The sequence below is a fragment of the Myotis myotis genome, unplaced genomic scaffold, assembly GCF_014108235.1.
Source record: "Myotis myotis isolate mMyoMyo1 unplaced genomic scaffold, mMyoMyo1.p scaffold_m19_p_15, whole genome shotgun sequence".
Lineage (NCBI taxonomy): Eukaryota > Metazoa > Chordata > Mammalia > Chiroptera > Vespertilionidae > Myotis > Myotis myotis.
The window spans coordinates 8785962-8802541 of NW_023416319.1; the positions used below are offsets into that span (position 1 = coordinate 8785962).

General features: G+C 37.7%; 1 protein-coding gene across 3 annotated transcripts; it reads left to right on the plus strand.

Annotated features, from left to right (window-relative positions):
• The first annotated feature begins 31 nt into the window (after window positions 1-31).
• Window positions 32-16332, plus strand: DCLRE1A (DNA cross-link repair 1A). Of its 3 annotated transcripts, none has more exons than XM_036335922.1 (10): window positions 32-193; window positions 723-1837; window positions 3591-5291; window positions 6802-6935; window positions 8045-8163; window positions 9213-9353; window positions 10278-10423; window positions 11215-11369; window positions 14576-14717; window positions 15740-16332. In XM_036335922.1, the coding sequence occupies exons 2-10, from the start codon at window positions 1375-1377 to the stop codon at window positions 15898-15900; spliced, it is 3162 nt and encodes a 1053-aa protein (XP_036191815.1). In that variant the 5' UTR covers window positions 32-193; window positions 723-1374; the 3' UTR covers window positions 15901-16332. The 3 variants fall into 3 exon arrangements, with proteins under 3 accessions (XP_036191815.1, XP_036191817.1, XP_036191816.1); XM_036335924.1 differs by lacking the exon at window positions 32-193 and adding an exon at window positions 267-392; XM_036335923.1 differs by lacking the exon at window positions 32-193 and having other exon boundaries at window positions 404-1837.
• The last annotated feature ends 248 nt before the right edge of the window (window positions 16333-16580 follow it).

Sequence of the window (16580 nt, forward strand, 5' to 3'; positions counted from 1 at the left end):
CTAGAAGCTGGAAGAGAACCATTCCCCCCACCTTTCGCCTTTAAAACAGAAAATAAAATTCAGTGAGTCCGCAGGACTATACAAGGGCACATACTTTTTCCCCCCATTCTTTTTGAAGTCCGGCTCTTACACCGGAACCAGCCGATTCGACACGGCCCTGACGGCGGGAAGCAGTCCCGCCAAGACTGGAAAGGTAAAGGAGGAGGGATATATATCCTCAGGCTTTTAAAAGTTGGGGGTGACTGTTCATGGCTTTGGCTTGTACACAAATGCAGTCATTTGTCGCCCTGCCGTGCTGAAAGTGCGGGCGCGAATGGATTGCCAGCAGAGCAGGGGGAGGAGGGGAAGGGGGGCACTCGGGGAGCGGACGCGGCTGTTCCCCGGGGTGGCAGGTGGGCTGCGGCGAGCATCCCCGGGGGCCCGACTTCCGTCTTCAGAAGGGCAGGGCTGTGATTGCTTTTATGGGGCGGGCTGTGCTGGCAGCTCATTCGCTCTCGGCCCGGGAGTGGGGAAGCCCCTGCTCTCTGGCCTTGTAGCCTCCCGCGCGCCCAGGGAAGGTAGAGCCCGCGGGAGGCCATGGGCAGGTGAACCTTGTTCTGAGGCTGGTGGAGAGAGGTCTTGCCGCCTCCAGGGCGGACCACCCCTGTGGCCTGGAGTTAGGAGGGTGGCCTCCGTGCAGGCAAGCACGACTTCACGTGTTTGGATGTTTGTTTATCGTGCAGAGTTTGTTCATTGCCGCCGGGGGAAGACGGTGGACTGACCCAGGAAGCCAGAGTTGTTGAATATCCAGGCGTCATGGACGAGGGCAATTACGTTTACTGGGAACCACACACTGCTTTGATTATGGGGTGACTCGTCTTAATGAGCAAACTGAGGTAGCCATTGAGTGTTTGCAACACCTGCCGAACCAATTGCGCAAGGACTGTCGGTGGATTTGAGAATTATTTGGACAGTTGTCCAGTGGAAAGAGAACTGATAGCAGCTTTATAACGCTTTTGCAAAGCTTGTTCGAAGGCTCCCATTAATGCTTAATTTTCAAAGTATTACTGATTCTTATTTTTATGAATCAAGCCCTGGAAAAGGCCCAGTGTGTGAATGAAATAGTAGCCACACAAAAAAATAGAAAACTTCTCAGATGCTACCCCTATGGTAGTTTCTCTTAATTTTATTGTAGTAGGTGGTCTCAGGTATAAGGTTTATAGTTTGCCAATATACTCATTACCAGACCTTTAGATTCCCATCAAGTTAGTCAGTGTTTTAGGTTGTTTTTATTTTCCCCAGTAAAATAATTTCATTGAAAAATTTTTGTAACAACAAATAGACTCTCCGTGTACTTAAGATTAGTGCTTCTTTAATGATAAAAATTATTTTGCCATGTTAGAAGACACTTTTTCGGAAGAAGACATCTGGGAATACAAATCCAAAAGGAAACCAAAACCAGTACATGCAAATAATTGCCCTGAGAATATTCCAAAATCTGTAGGAAAAGCAACAGATGGCAAATACCGGTCAAAGCGTAGCAGAAATAAAAGAAAAACTGTGGAAGCTAAAGAGAAGGCAGAGGACCCTGAGGTGTGCCTTGGAGTAACAGGTAGTCAGACTTCTACAGCTTCTAGTCAGGATTCGAGTTGTGGAGATGGTACCCAGCAATCCCAAGGCAAGACCACACCAGGAAAGCACTGCAGGGCTCACAAAACCAAACAGGTGTCTCCAAAGATCCGTCCAGTGTACGATGGATACTGCCCAAACTGCCAGATGCCTTTTTCCGCGTTACTAGGTCAAACACCTCGATGGCATGTCTTTGAGTGTTTGGATTCTCCGCCACTCTCCGGAACAGGTAAGAGTACAGTAAAAGATAGCGGTCTTTAAATGGACCTGCGGTAGGCCAGACATACCAGTCCAGTCAAGGAAGGGAAGCAATAAACGGAGAGAGGAGACACTCTAACCCTAGAAGCAAACAAGATAAAAGCATGTGTACTCTTCCTGAGAAGGTAAAAATACAACAGCCAAAGGTATAACTGTAAAGAATCGCAAACTTGAAAACAGTCCAAATGAATTTTATTTTATAGAAGTCCTTAAACATCTCAATTATTTTTCATAAATGCTGATTGAGCACATATGCTAGATACTTTCATTTGCTTCATGTGACTCACAACAACTGCACAGGTAGGTGGTATTGACATTTCCTAGATGAGAGTTCTTAAAAGTTAAACAACTTGTCCATTTTGTTATCTTTTTATGAAGCAGAGTTTTAGAGACTTATGACTATAACCCACTCTTCTAACTGTGGTTATGTTGGCTGCATCATGCGAATGTTCAGGAAGAGGAACTGGGAAGGAGCCTCAGGTTATTAAGTTCTAATGATAAAAATGTGCCAATTGGTAATCAGTGTTTTTATCTTTTAAAATCTCTAATAAACGTCATGTTTAAAAGATAGAGTTTCAACTTGGAGCATATGGAAAATGGGTTTTGATGATTTGTGTATTTTAAAGTTAGGTATACAGTATACAGATTTTTAAATCTCAAAGATTTAAAATTCAGTAAAGTAAAAATAATACTCAGTATGGCTTTCATGATAAAAGTGATTCAAAAGCCATTTTCTTATTAACTTCTGTCATTTTAAAGTCCTGCATGAAGATGCAAAAGAACTCTTAAAATTTGTCATTAGCCGTTCTTATAAAAGTAATAGCAACTGAAAACCTCACCAAATGCTAGTAATTTGCTTTTCAATGGCTTGAAATCCAGAAATGGAAGTTGGAGTCCCATGGTGAACACCTCAGGGTGAAATGACTTGTAGATGAAACCACCTCAAAGATATTTACCTTTTTTTTTTCTGACTAAACTTTTGATAGTTTCAGGTGGACTCTTCTTGAATTGAACTCTATAACAAATGAGGCGGTTTTAAGTTAAGTTTTGAGCAAAGAAGTCTTCTAATTTAATGGAACACCCTTGGGGGCAGGGGGTCTCTATTTAATAAACCAGGAAATAAACATACAAGGGTATATGCCAAGATGGTTTACAGAATGTTACCCAATCACAATGGTATGGTGGGGAACTGTCTCCAGATCATCATTAATCAGTGTATCAAATTGAATTTCTAATCTTAGAACAGAATCTAAATGGCCCAGGGTTTGAACAGCTATAACTAATTAAGATTGTTATTACTAAATAATGGAAGCTAATTCGTTACTCCAATTGCCATACATCTGTGTTGTTCCATAAGAAAAATGGGAGTAGAACTCTGGTTCTGAGAGATATATCGGTCTTCTCTATTCTTTATTGCCTGAGCAACAGTGAGCTAGTGAAAGTGATGGTATCACTTTGTAGCACCTGTTTAAGAAATATGTAATGTAAGGATGATGTGGATTTTAAAGGAGCTCATATTTGTTTGATTTAAAAATAATAACTAGCACTTTGCAAAAACATATTGGGTTCCTGTTATTTTATGCTAATCTTTTGATTTGTGTTAAGAGCTATTGTCAGTATGGGGCTGATGACTACATTTATGTGTTGATTTATCCGTTGATACTGTCAGAATGTAGTCTGTGCTATGACACTGTAATACTTTTTTTCTTTATTACAATTTTCAGAGTGTCCTGATGGTCTTCTGTGTACCTCGACGATTCCTTCTCATTACAAGAAATACACTCACCTCCTGCTAGCTCAGAGCAGGGCTGGTCATAGTCCTCTTAGCAGTCCAGCCCATGGGGTAGGCGGTAGTTTCAGTGAGACTAACTCGGGCTTTCTTTGTAGCCTTGAGGAAAGTTGGTCTCCGGATCAAAAACAAACTGAGAACTTCAAGCATGTTTCAATTGATCCCTTGTTCGTGACACAGTGTCTAAAAAAATCTCAGTCTCCACCTGAAACCAAGAAAAAGATTTCCTCTTCAACAAATATCCAAACGTCCCAACGCGCTCCACAAGCTGCACAAGGTGTTAACGATGGCAAACTGGTAGGAGCTGGTTTGCCTTTTGCCGGAAGATTAGACAGCCAGAACCACTCAGGACACACCAATTTGCTGTGGCCAGAAAATGACTTGAGCGACTGTGAAATCTCCTACTCTCCTCTTCAAAGTGATGAAGAAACTTATGATATAGATGAAAAGCTGGATGATTCACAACAGGAGCTGTTTTTTGCAGAAAGCTCTAAAGATGGCAGCCTAGAAGCAGATGACAGCAGCTGTACTTTTTTAAAAAATGCCCACTGTCCCTTACTGAGGAGTCAGCAGGAGAGTGGCTCCGAAATGAATAGCTTCTTCACTCAAGAGAGATACAATGAAGAATTGTATACATACAGCACTCTGAATGATCCATCTCAACTTCTTTTCCCAAGTGAGGGTATTATTTTATGTCATGATCCGGCATATTCTGATGATGGTTTCTTGCTGTTTCCACCTGCACTGGCAGGGGGACTTGCTTCTTCTAGTTGTCAAGCCACTACAGCAAAACCCGATGAGCCAAAAGTTCATGCCTCTCCATCAAATAAACAGGAACAGATAATTGAAGCATCAGCTGTTTACAATCACATTTCTCTTCCACTACTTAAGAGTAAAATGCCAAAACCTTTTGAAAGCCAGGCCCGAGGAGGGTGTCTTTCTTCCCATCCAACCCAAAGTAAAATCAGAGAGTTATCAAGCAAGAGCCTCAGTACTAAGAATAATGCTACCTCAGCATGTTCCTGCAGAAAGGCATTAGGTGGTATGCGAGACAGTCAGGTTACAGTGTTAAATACAGAGCCATTTTCGAGTACAGCGACTTCTGCTAAGTCTTTGAAAATGTTGCCATCTGGTTCTCAGTGCAGTGCAACACAGACTTCTACAAAGGTAATGAAGCAAATGGATATAGGTGTGTATTTTGGTCTACCACCTAAAAGAAAAGAAGAGAAATCAGTGGGGGAAAGTCTATTAGAAGGCATGAACTCAAGTCCAGTGGTAAGTCCTAATAAAAAGAGGCCCAGGCAGTGCAAGAGGAAAGCAGAAAATTCTTTAAGTGATTCAGAATTGGATGCAAAGAATTTAAGTGAGAATTGGCAATCTGTGGAACCTTCTAGTAAGAGGGCACGGCATCAAAGAAAGAGACTTAAAAAGTCAGACTCGCTACAGGAAGGAACGCCTCAGTCGAGGTCAGATTACCTGATTAATAAGACCAAAGCTGGAGTCAATTTAAGTAAACACGAAGTTTTCATATCGTCACCTCGTGGCAGGCTGCAGAGAGGCAACAGGAAAAGCCCATACTCATCTCCTGCAGGAGAATTAAGAAAAAGGACGTGTCCATTCTATAAGAAAATCCCTGGTAAGTTGAAATATCAATGCTTGTTGTAGCTACAGAGAGGCACCTTTTTTGAATTTCATGTTCATTTTCCAGTGAGTGTGTTTGCATGAAACAGGTTTTTTGTATGTGCTTCTTTTATTTTTTTATGCCACTTCACTGACTTGTAACATAGATTTGTGTGTGTGTATGTATTTAACCTTTCTTGCTACACTCAGTAAAGTTTTATTCAACATATTCTGTACACAAGATACTGTACTGATAGGTTGGTATTATAGATTTGACAAAGACTACTAAAGCTCAGCTTAATACAGGAGGAGGAAAAGCTCCCTATAAAAATAACTATAATAAAACACTGCCTCTAAGCATTTAAGAGAAATGAAAAGTACTAAATAACTTCAGAGACGGAAAATGCCACAGGTTATATAGGTCATTGTAAATGCCCAACATTTTTAAGCCATATCATAACTTAGTTTCTCAGTTTTTTCATATCGGTAATTTATCATGTCTTCATAGATGAGTTAGTAGAAAAATGTGTGTTAAAATGAATTTTGTTATTGAAGGAACTAATAACTCTTCTTGTGGAAAGAATACAAAAGAAAACTGCCAAAATCCACTTGGTTTCAGGAAGATTTTTTGAAGTGCTTTATTGATGATTTAGAGCTATAATTTGTTCAAAATATTTATGTGGAAGATAGCATTTTTGTACCCATAGCACCAGTTTTGTTTTTAATGATTATTTTTATTGATCTTCTGTATTTTAAATGTCCATTATGCAACGTGTTAATATGTCTTAATAGAATCATTTGCTTGCTTATTTGTGTGTAATTGGGTATTTCATAAACCCACTTGGGTATTTCTTTCATGAACACATTTTAGAACAGCTCAACTTTTTTTTTTTTTTCTTGCACCTCTAGGGAGACATTTTTTTTCTTGTTTCCCTCCCTCCCTCTCACCCCCTCAGAATAAAATTCAAATTCTGCTGATATATTGTTTATCTGTTATTATACTGTAGTAGCCCTTTGACGGGCCAAAAATCATTATAGTAAGAAGGATTATTTGGGCCTTCAGTTATTTTTGCCCCCTTAGAAGCATATCACTATCGCCCCCATCAAGCATTCTTTTTTTTTTTTTTTTTTTTAAGAAGAAAGTTAGCATTCTTCTTTGGCTGTTTTGCAGAAATAAAGGAATTTAGGTGCCCCAATAAGAATTGGGAAAATATTCAAAGAAGTAATACTCAAAATAAAACAAAGAAGTAATTGATTTGTAGTTTAGTATTTTGATTTTTTTGGTATAATTACTCATTTTTTTAAAAAGCGTATGCTGTAATATTTAGTGGAAACTTACAAGACTCATTTTCATCCCTAGTATCACCTTTTGCTGAATTAATTTACCATAAATTTTAAATTCAGTTCCAAAGCTGGGTTAGCAGTGAGATGGGAAGATGTTAGAGGGTTCGGTATTTGTAACCAAACCGGGTCTCTTTCCCTCTGTTGGTGTTGCTCAGGCAGCTGTGCTGGTGTTTTCATTGCAGGAACTGGCTTTACAGTTGATGCCTTTCAGTATGGAGTGGTGGAAGGTTGCACAGCCTACTTTCTCACGCACTTTCATTCTGATCATTATGCTGGATTGTCTAAAAACTTCACTTTCCCAGTTTATTGTAGTGAGGTAAGTTTTAGTGTTCTAAGTTATAAATTTGTAGAATGCAGTGAATTTCTAAACAATTTGGTTAAAAGGGAATAATTAAAATTGTAAGATCTCTCATTCTACTAGACAACATGTGAGAAAGCAGACTCCACATTGAGATTCTAAAATCCAATGCGCTATCAATAGTTATAAACATTTTTTATTTGGACATAATAGATAAACTACTTCACAATGTATTAAAAAAAAATCTAAGTTTCATTTAGTAAACATTTATTGAGTAAAAGATAAAGTAAGGACAAGGACCTAACTTCAGTGTACTTACAGCCTTAAGGGACGCCTTCACAAATAATGCCAGGATGGGATCAGTATTGTAACAGAAAAGTGAACTGAGTGCCCAGAAGTATGGAGAAAGGAGTGCTTTATTCACTCTGTCCCAGGCTACGGTTAGAAAAGGTTCCATGATGAAAGAGCTAGCTTGAATGAATTATTGAAAGGTGAACATTTCATTGCCTGCTACTAAAGGCTTTGGCTGGAATTTGTTTTAATCCTCATAACATTCTTGAGTTGTCCTCCTTTGATCAGTGAAATAACTGAGGCTTGCAGAGGTTGAGTGACATGCCCCAAGTCACAGAACAAGTAATAGCAGAGCCAGAATTTGAAGGCAGGTCTGTTCGATTCCAGAACCAGTCAGAAGAGAGGATTGCAGGTAGAGAGTGGAGTTGGTTATAAAAAGGCAGACACCTGAGAAATAGACCCATTCCAGGCACTTGAGGTATTTCAGAATGGCTAAACACGAGATAGGGAATAATGGGAGATAAAACCGCAGAAAGGGGCAGGGGCCAGATCATGAAGGGTTTTGTATGTCATGCCAGGGATGGGCTTTTCACAGGTGGGACAGAGCCAGTGACACTATGTAAGCAGACCTGTGACACATTCATCGTAGGAAGTTCTTAGGTGACAGTACTTAAGCAGAGCTGTGACACAGCCATCTTTCTGGCATTCTGGAGGGTTCACATTGGATGTAAGTGGGAGAACAAGAGATTAAGATGCTTGGGTTCTAAACTAGATATGAAATAAAATACTTGTTTAGTGTTTTACTGGAGCAGCAGTAAGCACATTCTGTTTTGCAGATAACTGGCAATTTGTTGAAGAGCAAACTTCATGTGGAAGAACAGTATATCCATCCTTTACCAATGGACACCGAATGTATGGTGAATGGCATTAAAGTTGTTTTGCTTGATGCCAATCAGTAAGTATTAAAAGTGACCTTAATAATAGCCTATTTAAAAAAAAATTCAAAAGGAAGATGCATTGGCATGGTTACTTAAGAACTTTTTTATTGGAATTAAAAGGCTTGGTATTTCTTAAAACTTAAACATATTTCTCCTTTTAAAACAAATGATGTACCCAGTTACAGAATCAGAGAGTAAATGTAGAGATCCTCTAAATGTTATCTAACCCATTTTCCATCCAGTTTAAATTACCGTGCTCAACATATGACTCCTTATTTCAAATATGTTAACATGTTGCTGCTGTTCTTTAAGAGAGAGTCTTTTGGCCCAGCCAGTGTGGCTCAGTGGTTGAGTATCAACCCATGAACCAGGAAGTCAGGGTTTGAACCAGTCAGGGCACATACCCGGGTTTTGGGCTCGATTCCCAGTAGGGGGCATGCAGGAGGCAGCCAATTGACAATTCTTTCTCATCATTGATGTTTTTCTCTCTCTCTCGCCCTCTCCCTCTCCCTTCCTCTCTCTGAAATAAATAAAAACATATTTTTAAAAAAGAAAGATAACCTTTGGCATTTTAAAAAATACCACATATAAATTAACAGCTTGTACTCCATTCAGCTACTAGAAGGATTTTTTTTTCTCCCTTTAAGTAATTTTTCAGGCTTCTGATACTAAAGAATGAAGTTTTTTGGGGGGAATGTTTCCCTCTCTTTTTAAAATCACCACTTACATTGGAAAAATGCAGCTATTGGCTTGTCTTCTTTCTACTTTTCATAGAGTGTTAGCCTCATGTGCCTTAGCGATCACAGATGCTTAGAGAATTAAAATTAAGACTAAATCTAGGTCTCCTAAAATCGGGGCCAGTGCTCTTTCTTCAGGTTGTCTTTAAGTTTTTGTCTGCTTCCTCTGCTGCTGATTCTTTCTTTTAATCACTAATTATAACAACTCAAGTTCTAATATTTTTTTAGTCAAACTTATTGAGGTGTAACAACTTACATAAGTAAAATGGATCTATTTTAAGTGTTTGCTGCCCGTGTGAAGACGATTTCTTTGAAATGTTTGTGTTCAGCTGCCCAGGTGCTGTCATGATCCTTTTCTTCCTTCCGAATGGTAACGTCGTGTTACACACCGGAGACTTCCGAGCGGATCCCACCATGGAACGTTCTCTGCTTATGCGCCTGAAAGTCCATACGCTCTACTTAGATACCACGTAAGCGAAACTTTGCTTGTGTGCTTTCCTTTCCCACAGACAGCATTTGCCGTGGAGATTGTGAATAATTTGAGCAGTTGCTTAGGTGGTCAAAACTATGGCATTTTATTTAGGACTGTTTATCAGAGGGATGCTGTTTAAGGACAAATTTGGGATTACGTGTCATAACTGACTACAGCTCAATTATTTTTTATAATTTCCTTTTGAAAATATGGTGTATGTGAGAATCCTACTACTGAAACAGGGAAGAATAATTGGGGGCAAACGTTAGGAAAACACCGTTTTAGGTTATCCTTTCAAAGTATCTGTAACTACAAAGTATAATTGTGAAGAGAAAATTGAGACCAAAGTCCGATTCTGTTTCTGAGTATTTAGAATATGTGAGTTTGTTATATTCCTGTAATGCTGTATATATTTCTGTATCCCTGAGAAGACAACCATGTGAATATTAATGGTTTGATTTAAAACTACTTCATTAAGTTCATGTTTCATTTCATCATTTTAATAATAATTATTTTTTACTGTAGCAGAATTCTTTAGTCCAAAGATAATCCCTATCTGTAGATTTTCTTTGCTAGTGATGGGGTTAAAAAAAGATATTGAGATTTAATTTTAGAGCTAAAATAGCTGGCTGGCTAGAAATAATCTTGAAGGGAAAAAGGCAATTTCTTTATTTGAAGGTGATAAAAGAAACATAATGAAAAAAGCCTACTGAAAATGCCTAATCCCATCATAAATTATCCATAGCTGGTAACAAATATTGTCCCCACAGGCAGTGAGATGACCTGCAGTGGTGTTAATATATGATACTGCTGCTGTATGTAATTTTGCTGCAGCTTATTTTCTTTTATAAAAAGCACCCAATATAATGCCATGGCTTTCCTGTTGCTCTTATTTTATAAGTGCCATATTTCCATCTTACAGATACTGCAGCCCAGAATACTGCTTTCCATCTCAGCAGGAGGTTATCCAGTTTGCCATCAACACTGCCTTCGAGGCCGTAACTCTAAACCCACGCACTCTTGTTGTCTGTGGCACTTATTCTATTGGGAAAGAGAAAGTCTTCCTAGGTGGGTGTCAGCTGTATCTAATTTACATTAATATATTATAAAGACCAGCTTCTTTTTGCAGAAAGCCCTTTCGGTCTCTTCTAGTGCTTGACATTTATTTCCTGAAATGGTCCAATATTACCTTGGAGGCTGAAGGAAAATTGGACAGAGTCTGATTCATTTAAACTTTGAAAGGCTTAACGTAACGGAAACATTTGCTGTGTGGTTCTGGTAGCCTTTACAGCTACAGAGTGTTTGCAGAGCAAATGCCCATGCTCTACTGGTATTTTAAGACACTTTAAAGATGTCTAGTATACAGTTGTGTCCCTGCATGCCTTTGATGCTAACCATCAATTAATTACCTTGGAGAATAGTTGTAATTTTTGTTCCTAAATGATTTCTGGGTATGTCATTGTAGTTCATCTAAAGAGTACTGAATTGTTTTTGTGAAGTACTTTCTATTTCTTCTTACCAATCGTCACATAAGGTCAAGCATTAAGATATGAAGTGATGAAGCCAGGGTTTTAGTTCTTCCAAACTTGGTTTCTTCCCTTCTTCTACCCCTTTCTATACATATTTTGCAGTTTTTAAATACTAGATTTTTAAAAATAAATTCTTTCGTTTTTCTCACAATTTATTCCACACAGTTAACCAAAAAAATTATTCAGCCTTTTTGAGATATTATGGCAAAAGCATGAATGTTTTGAATTTATTTTTATTTGGTAAATTCTTATTTTAAAATTTGGTTAAGTTGTAATATTTTTTACATAAACTGTAATTTTTCTATCTTTAACCTTTTTCTTTGCCTATAGCCATTGCTGATGTTATAGGTTCAAAAGTGGGCATGTCCCGAGAGAAATATAAAACCTTACAGTGCCTCAATATACCAGAAATTAATTCCCTCATCACTACAGACATGTGCGATACACTAGTTCACCTTCTGCCAATGATGCAAATTAATTTTAAGGTAAGTATCCAAGAGATAAGTTTTTTAGGCTGAACTAGAAAGAATAATCTGATAACTATAAACTAGAATTCCACTTACCTGCATTTAATGCAGTGGGATTCCATTACGATGAAGTCATCACCTATAGTAAATTTGCCCAGAAAATCTTTTAAGGGGAATTTAAGATGTTTTTCATTGTGTGTGTGTGTAGCTCTATACTGTAATTCACATATGCACCCGGAGTGTAGGGACTAGAGGACTGGCATAAGGGAAGAAACATATGCAGAAAAGTATACAGCTATCTGGTCATTCAGATCTTCTGTTCATAAGATCACTTTCCAGTTCTTCCTGGGTGAGTGGTGAAATGAATGGAGAATTCTAAGGAGGTCTTACTTTTTTTTTCAGGCCTATTCTGTGTTAATATCAAGCCCTTATAACATTGATATATGTTGAAAATTTACTGGAGAGGATTAAATAAAATAGTGGAAGTGCAACGTAAGAGGAAGTCTGAGCTATAAGTTAAGATACATAAGATATGACCTCACTGTGACTTGGGGGGCTTGTCAGATTTATTCATATACTAAGATATTTTTCCATTTGGTAACATTTTGACACCTAGCAATGGAATACATCAAAGCTGTGTATTAAAAATGATTCAGAACATAATATAATACAAAAAGATGTATTTTCCTTTTTCTCTGTACTGTTCATGAAATAACTCTTATGGAGCTTTTTGAACTAACTTGGGATTACTGTCTCTGTCTTATAAATGGTAACACTTGTATTTTGTAAAGAAAATGAACACTTTAGGTCTATTACTTGAGTAAGGAAATTCTAACTGGTATAACTATTCCTCTGTTCATAAGATTAAGGTAAAATGTTTATGGCCTGTTTTCATGAGTATATAATTAATAAGAAATGTTAGGGGTAATGATGTCAGAGTTTTGTCCATTGGAAACATTTTAAATTTGGGAGGCATCCAATTTGTGTGGAGGCTAATGAGATGGTGATTAATTATAAAATGAACAGATATCTTGGAGAGGGTATAGTATTTTTAAATTATTTTACAGCTTTCTTTTCTACTTTGTTCCATTTGAACAAATTATCCATTTGGGAGGACGGTGGGGGTGGAGGAATTGGAGTATTATGAAAAAGAAAGGACTAGAGTTTTTATAAGTGCCATATGCTGCAGAGAGGTCTTATAATGAAGAATGGCAATTAGAACACCTTTGGTGACCTGTATAAGAACTGTTGTAGTGAAGTGATATTGGAGGAAGCCAGATGGCTAAAGACCAAGGAATGAATGAGAAAGTATACAAATGACCAAATGAATGAGAAGATACACATATGGCCAATAAGCACATGAAAAGAGACTCGGCATTGTTAGCCATCAGGCAGCTGCAAATCAAAACCACAGTAGCTACCACTTCACATTCACTAGAACAGCTCTAATAAAAAAGACACGCAATGCCAATTGTTGGTGAGGATTTAGAGAAATTAGAAATCGCATTCATTACTGGTGAGATTTTAAAATGGTGCAGCTGCTATGGGAAACAGTTTAATAATTTCTTAAAAAGTTAAATGTAAGAAACATAATTTCTTAAAAAGTTAAACATATCACCAAGCAATTCCAGTCTTAGGTATGTGCCCAAGAAAGTTGAAAACATGTCTACACACAAAAACTTCTAAGTATATGAGTATTCATAATGGCATTATTCATAATAGCCAAAATATATAAACAACTCAAATGTCCAACAAAGACCAATGAATAAACAAAATGTGATATATCCACAAAATAGGACTGTTATTCGGCTATAGCCCTAGCTATAGGCTCAGGGGATAGAGCATCATCCTGTGGACCGAAAAGTCCTGGGTTCGATTCCAGTCAAGGACAGATGCCTGGGTTGCAAGCTCGATCCCCAGTAGGGGGCGTGCAGGAGGCAGCCAATCAATTATTCTCTCTCATCATTGATGTTTCTCTCTCTCCCTCTCCCTTCCTCTCTGAAATCAATAAAAATATATTTTAAAAAAAGCAATGAAGTACTAAATATGCTATGCCTTAGCCTTGCGAATATTATGCTACATGAAAGAAGCAGACACAAAAGGCTACATTTCTTTTTTTTAATCCTTACCTGAGGATGTTTTTCCATTGATTTTTTAGGGAGAGTGAAAGAGAGAGGGAAAGACGGAGAGAAACATTGATGTGAGAGAAACATATCGATTGGTTGCCTCCTACACAAGCCCCAACCAGGGCCTAGGCTGGGGAGGAGCCTGCAACCAACGTATGTTCCCTTGACCGGAATCGAACCCAGGACCCTTTGGTCCATAGGCGATGATCTATCCACTGAACCTAACCAGCTAGGGCCAAAAGGCTATATTTTGTGTGACTCCATTTATATGGAATTTCCAGAACAGATAAATCTGTAGAGATAGCAGGTAGATTAGTAGTTGTCAGGGCTTGAAGAAGAGGGAATGAGGAATGGATGTTTCTTTTTGGGATGATGCAAATGTTCTAGATTTAGATAGTGGTCACGGTCATACAACTTTTTGAATATGCTAAAAACCACTGAACTGTAGTAGGATTTAGGTGATTTTTTGGGGGTAACTATCTGAATTATAGTTTTTAATATAATTACTTATGTTTATATATATATAATCATGATTAATATATAAACATAAGTAATTATATGTTTAAATATAATTACTTATGTTTAAAACTGTCCCATCTTAACTTTTTTCAGACTGTATTTCAGCATGCTTAACTTGACAAAAGGTGAAAATATATTTTTTCAGTTTTTTATTTATTTTGGAAGCAAGGCACTAGATCGGCGATTTTCAACCTTTTCAACTCATGGCACACATAAACTAAGTACTAAAGTTCTGCAGCATGCCAAAAAAACACATTTTTTGCCGATCTGACAATAAAACACAGGTAGAATTTTGATTCAGTCACACCGGATGGCTATGGGGTTGATTGTTGTCATTTTTTATTTGACAGTCTCAGGAAGAAGAGGTTAATGCCCTTGACTAAATAGTTCAGGTATTGCATGTTTTAAAAATTCTTGTGGCACACCAGTTGAAAATCGCTGCACTAGGTTGTGGCAAGCTAAAATTTGCCAAGTGAAAGCTTCCTGTGACTGTGCCATGTAACACCTTTCATCATTGTTTCAGCGCACACAACCCATGTTCCTTGACCATTAGATCCATATCCTATTTTTATTTAACAGGGTTTACAGAGTCATTTGAAGAAGTATGATGGGAGATATGAACAGATTTTGGCTTTTCGACCTACAGGATGGACACATTCTAATAAGTTAATGAGTATAGCAGATGTCGTGCCCCAGACCAAAGGAAACATTTCAATATATGGTATACTTATTAAATGTTCTCACTTTTAATGTTTGCAATTCCATGTTTTAGAATTAAAGATGCAAGAAAAACAGGCATGGCAATCTTTAACGATTCAAGAGTTTCACATTTCTCTGTGAACTCTAACCTGTATCTCTAATACATTATAAGCTGATGTGAAGGAGTATGACCATAGTAGGTAGACATTGACTGACACAGATCATGTTTGCGAGATCAGTGATATGTAGGGGGAAGTTTGGAACTAGTTGAAATGGGGAGGGGGCACGGGTGTGTGCTGCAAGGTTAGATGGCGCTGTGACGCTGGGAACGGGAAGACAGTGGGTAGATGTGGTGGCAGCCAGAGTCCCAGAGTGGACTTGAATTTTTTCATCTCTTGGAGGAAGTTTACTGTTGTCCTCAGAAATGGACTAATTACAATAATAGCCGATGGAAACATTATTGGTATGTCGCTAGTCCAGTGACTGACTTTCAGCTTTAAAGATCCTACTTTACACAGAACATAACCCTTCCTCCCTGTTTCTATGGGACTTGATCTTCAGGGAAGAAGATGAAGGGAATTTTAAAATTTAATTTGTTTTCTTATCGATTATTTTTTGTGTGTGCAAAGCTTGGGGACTGGAATCTGCTTTCTTACTCTGGAAACCAAATGTCTCCTGCTTGTTCTTCAAATTTTACTCATTCTTCTAGGATTTCTCTTGAAATTCATAGCTGAGCAGAGTGCTTAAGGAGAAGAATTATTTAAAAAGAAACCATAATTATAAATAAGAATCTATGGAAATGCATATTATTACCAACATAGGAAAGTTATAGAATTTTTTAATGTTCAAAGTTTTTGTATCATTTTAATGTTTTCATCTGTATTTTTCCTAAAAGGTACATTTTATTATCAGAAATAAAGCACCAGGGAGTTTTTGACAAAAACACTCTGGATCCTTTTATTTTCCTTTTACTATTTTGGGCTTGGATTTTTTTTTTATTATTAATTTGATTTTTAGTAGGCAATCTTTTCTTTTGTGTTCTAGGAATTCCTTATAGTGAACACAGCAGTTACCTAGAAATGAAACGTTTTGTTCAGTGGCTCAAGCCCCAGAAAATCATACCTACCGTGAATGTTGGCTCCTGGAAATCTAGGCACACAATGGAGGAATATTTTAAAGAATGGAAATTGGAAGCTGGATATTGATGTTACCTCGAAGGACTCTGAATTAGTTAAGTAACTTAGGTGTAGCTTGTGAGTAGTTAAATCTTTAGTGATATGAAATACACTTTATGTGAAAAACCTCGCAGAGGTCACTCATGTGGCTTATTTTCTTATTTACATCTGAATAACTTGGTGCTGAGTGCCGCTCATCCCCAGTGATCACTGAGGCTGGTCTCCCTGACACCCTGGATCCTTGCCCCTCCCAAGGGGCAGTTATGCTCTCCGTCCAGCCTTCACAGAGGAAATAAAGGCCGAGTCTGGGACCACAAAGATTCATTATAATGGATAATTAGATTGAAAACATTATATATAAGTAATTATTTGTCTTTAAATTTATTTAATATGGGCCATATTTTATGAGATAAAACTTTTATATGATACGTATACTTAAATAAAAAATTAATCTTAAATTTGCTATCTAGTGTCTTGGTTTTTAGGATTTATAACTGCGCCTTTCATGCAATTTTATAAAGTTTCAATTAAAAAATTCAGCATTTTACTCTGAAGAAGATGTTTCAAAGAGCTTAGATAATCACCCAATAAAGGATGCATGAATGATGTTTATCTCAAGATAGCAGATAACTGAAAGTTTAAGATTGCAGTGTATTTTTAAGTAAGATTATATAATTTATTTATGAATCTTGATCTCTCCAACACAGATT

Coding starts and splice junctions, on each gene's coding strand:
- DCLRE1A (XM_036335922.1), top strand. CDS start 1,375: ATGTTAGAAGACACTTTTTCGGAAGAAGACATCTGGGAATACAAATCC. Junction 6,936..8,044: donor TCCCAGTTTATTGTAGTGAG/GTAAGTTTTAGT, acceptor TCTGTTTTGCAG/ATAACTGGCAATTTGTTGAA. Junction 11,370..14,575: donor TGATGCAAATTAATTTTAAG/GTAAGTATCCAA, acceptor TTTATTTAACAG/GGTTTACAGAGTCATTTGAA.